Consider the following 3,734-nt stretch of genomic DNA (forward strand, 5'->3'; position numbering starts at 1 on the left):
GGGCAGGGGTAATGTAGGGAGGAGATGGGCTGGTCCCCGCAGTCTGAATTTGGGGTGTGCGTGAGGGGAACAGGATGGGAGGGAACACGGAGGACGTGGGAAGCTGGGCAGGGGGGGGCGAAGGGTCCCTGCTGCCTCGGTCAGCAGAAAGGACACACAGCGGCACAGCGATCCCACGGGTTTGCCCGCCCTGTCTGCCCCCTCTCCCACCCAGCCTGCGACAGGGACCCTCCTGCTCTCGGGGTTGTCTCTTCTCCTGCCCAATTCACCCCCACCCCTCCTCTCCACAAGGTGCCCGTCCGTTTGGGGCAGGAGACAGGAGGGATTGGAGTCAGAGCCCGCGAGAGGGAAAGAGGCGCTTGCATTTGGTCCTCGATCTCTCCGCACCTCCCCCCTCTCTCTCTCCGCACCCCCCCCCCTCTCTCTCTCCGCAACCCCCCTCTCTCAATCTCTCTCCGCGCCTCCTCTCTCTCTCTCTCTCTCTCCACACCCCCCTCTCAATCTCTCTCCGCGCCTCCCCTCTCTCTCTCTCTCTCTCTCTCTCTCTCTCCACACCCCCCTCTCAATCTTTCTCCGCACCCCCGCTCTCTCTCTCTCTCCACACCCCCTCTCTCTCTCTCCGCACCCCCGTCTCTCATCTCTCTCCACATACCCTCTCTCTCTCTCTCCGCACCCCCGTCTCTCAATCTCTCTCCGCACCCCCGCTCTCTCTCTCAATCTCTCTCCGCACCCCCGCGCTCTCTCTCAATATCTCTCCGCACCGCCGCTCTCTCTCTCCACACCCCAGCTCTCTCTCTCTCTCTCTCTCCGCACCCCCACTCTCTCAATCTCTCTCTGCACCCCCGCTCTCTCTCTCTCCGCACCCCCTCTCTCAATCTCTTTCCGCACCCCCACTCTCTCTTTCTCTGTCTCCGCATGCCCACCTCTCTCTCTCTCCCTCCGCACCCCCTCTCTCAATCTCCCTCCGTGCCCCCGCTCTCTCTCTCTCTCCGCAACCCCCCCCTCTCAATCTCTCTCCGCACCCCCACTCTCTCTCTCAATCTCTCTCCACACCCCCACTCTCTCTCTCTCTCTCCGCACCCCCTCCTCTCAATCTCTCTGCACCCCCCCTCTTTCTCAATCTCTCTCACTCTGACTCCCTCTCACACACACCTGCTGTCCCTCTCTCACTCACTCTCTCTCCCTCCCTCCCCCTTGCTCTGTCTCCCTCCCTCTCTCTCCATCTCTCTCCCTCTTTCTCTTGCTCTGTCTCTCCCACCTCTCGCTCTGTCTCCCCCTCTTGCTCTGTCTCCCTCTCTCTTGCTCTCTCGTGCCACCTGTCTCCCTCCCTCCCTCCCTCTCTCGCTCCATCTGTCTCCCTCTCTCTCTCTCTATCTCCCTCCCTCTCTCGCTCTGTCTGCTTCCCTCCCTCTCTCCTAAACGCCCCCCCTTACCCTTTTCAGTCTGCCGCTCCTGTGATGTGGCCTGGATATCGAAGGTGTCTGGATGAATGCTGAGATTATTTTTGTCCTCCTGTTTAATTCTGTGATGATTTTTTTTTTGAATTCTGTGTGGGCTCTGTTGATCCAGCTTTGATGTTTTCTCTTTGAAATCCCTGGCCCTGCAGCTCTGTAGTGCGCTGGTGCCCAAGGCTTCTGCAGATTCTGTTCCTAATGTCCATGTCTCTGGTGCTATGGAATATTGGGGTGGGGTGGGGGGGGTGGGTGAGAAACTAACTCAACCAATGAGGGAATGAGATGAGAATAATGAAATAAAGTCTGAATTGTAGGAAAAAATAACGCACAACAGTGACTCGTGTCTGGGATGTTTTATTAAAACACAAAACGGCCGGAGTGTTGACTTTCTGACTGTCCAGCCATCGCCCCCTTTATGTTCAATGGCATCACCATCGCTGAATCCCCCACTATCAACATCCTGGGGGTTACCATTGACCAGAAACTGAACTGGGACCAGCCATATAAACACTGTGGCTACAAGAGCAGGTCAGAGGCTGGGAATCCTGCGGAGAGTCACTCACCTCCTGACTCCCCCCCCAAAGCCTGTCCACCATCTACAAGGCACAAGTCAGGAGTGCGATGGGACACCCCCCACTCGCCTGGATGAGTGCGGCTCCCACAACACTCGAGAAGCTCGACACCGTCCAGGACAAAGCAGCCCCCGCTCGATGGGGCACCCCATCCACAAACATTCACTCCCTCCACCACCACCGACGCACAGGGACAGCAGTGTGTGTACCATCTACAAGATGCACTGCAGCAACTCACCAAGGCTCCTTCGACAGCACCGCCCAAACCCACCACCTCTACCATCTAGAAGGACGAGGGCAGCAGACACATGGGGAACACCACCACCTGCAAGTTCCCCTCCCGAGCCGCTCACCATCCCGACTTGGGAATATATCGGCCGTTCCTTCACTGTCGCTGGGACAAAATCCTGGAACTCCCTCCCTAACAGCGCCGTGGGTGTACCTACACCACACACGGGGACAAAATCCTGGAACTCCCTCCCTAACAGTGCCGTGGGTGTACCTACACCACACACGGGGACAAAATCCTGGAACTCCCTCCCTAACAGCGCCGTGGGTGTACCTACACCACACGGACAAAATCCTGGAACTCCCTCCCTAACAGCGCCGTGGGTGTACCTACGCCACACACGGGGACAAAATCCTGGAACTCCCTCCCTAACAGCGCCGTGGGTGTACCTACACCACACACGGGGACAAAATCCTGGAACTCCCTCCCTAACAGCGCTGTGGGTGTACCTACACCGCACATGGGGACAAAATCCTGGAACTCCCTCCCTAACAGCGCCGTGGGTGTACCTACACCACACGGACAAAATCCTGGAACTCCCTCCCTAACAGCACCGTGGGTGTACCTACACCACACATGGGGACAAAATCCTGGAACTCCCTCCCTAACAGCGCCGTGGGTGTACCTACACCACACGGGGACTGCAGCGGCTCAAGAAGGTGGCTCACCCCCCCCCCCCACCTTCTCAAGGGGCAATTGGGGATGAGGGGCAATAAATGCTGGGCCCAGCCCAGCGACCCCCACAACCCACGAATGAATAAAAAAAGGTCCCTCCCTCTTACATGCGAGATCCCCAGTTTCAGAGAGAGAGGGTGGGGGAGCTCACCATCTCCACCTGACCACTGTCCTCAGTTCCCGGAGCAGAGGGAGCTGCGCCCCCTCATCCCTGCTCCCCTCTTTCCAGAGTCATCCCCATCTTGGGCTTGTGGATACCCGGAAGATGTTCTCCCTCCCCCCTCGTGGGGGGAATCTAGAACGAGGGGGGCAGGGGCACAGTTTCAGGCTAAGGGGTCTCCCATTGAAGATGGAGACGAGGAGGAACTTCTACCCTCAGAGGGTGGTCAGTCTGTGGAATTCTCTCCCCCCCCCCCCCCCCCCCCCCCCCCCAACACAGAGAGCAGCAGAGGCCGGATCAGTGAATATATTCGAGGCTGAGTTAGACAAATTTCTGATTGAGGAGGGAGTCGAGAGTTATGGGGAGGGGGACGGACAGACAGGAAAGTGGAGTTAAGGCCACAATCATCAGCCCAGATCTTATTGAATGGGGGTGGGGGGCAGCAGACTTGAGGGGCTGAATGGCCTCCTCTTGGTCCTAATTCTTAAATTTCTGTGGGAGAGTGCAAGAGGGAGAGAGCATGAGGGAGAGAGCGCCAAGGAGAGAGAGAGCATGAAGGAGAGACCACAAGGGAGAGAGAGAGA

The 3,734-nt window shown here is 57.9% G+C and overlaps 1 protein-coding gene across 1 annotated transcript in view; it reads left to right on the forward strand.

The window, feature by feature from the left end:
- The window catches only part of LOC121275068 (la-related protein 4-like), a gene marked incomplete at its 3' end in the record, with an annotated part of 62,963 nt that extends 61,278 nt beyond the window's left edge, over nucleotides 1-1,685 (forward strand). The window contains exon 6 of the mRNA XM_041182463.1: nucleotides 1,607-1,685. Within this exon, the coding sequence (XP_041038397.1) occupies nucleotides 1,607-1,685 (79 nt within the window). The remainder of the gene's footprint in view (nucleotides 1-1,606) is intronic.
- Nucleotides 1,686-3,734: the final 2,049 nt, after the last annotated feature.

The sequence above is a fragment of the Carcharodon carcharias genome (genome assembly GCF_017639515.1).
Source record: "Carcharodon carcharias isolate sCarCar2 chromosome X unlocalized genomic scaffold, sCarCar2.pri SUPER_X_unloc_1, whole genome shotgun sequence".
Taxonomy (NCBI): Eukaryota; Metazoa; Chordata; class Chondrichthyes; order Lamniformes; family Lamnidae; genus Carcharodon; species Carcharodon carcharias.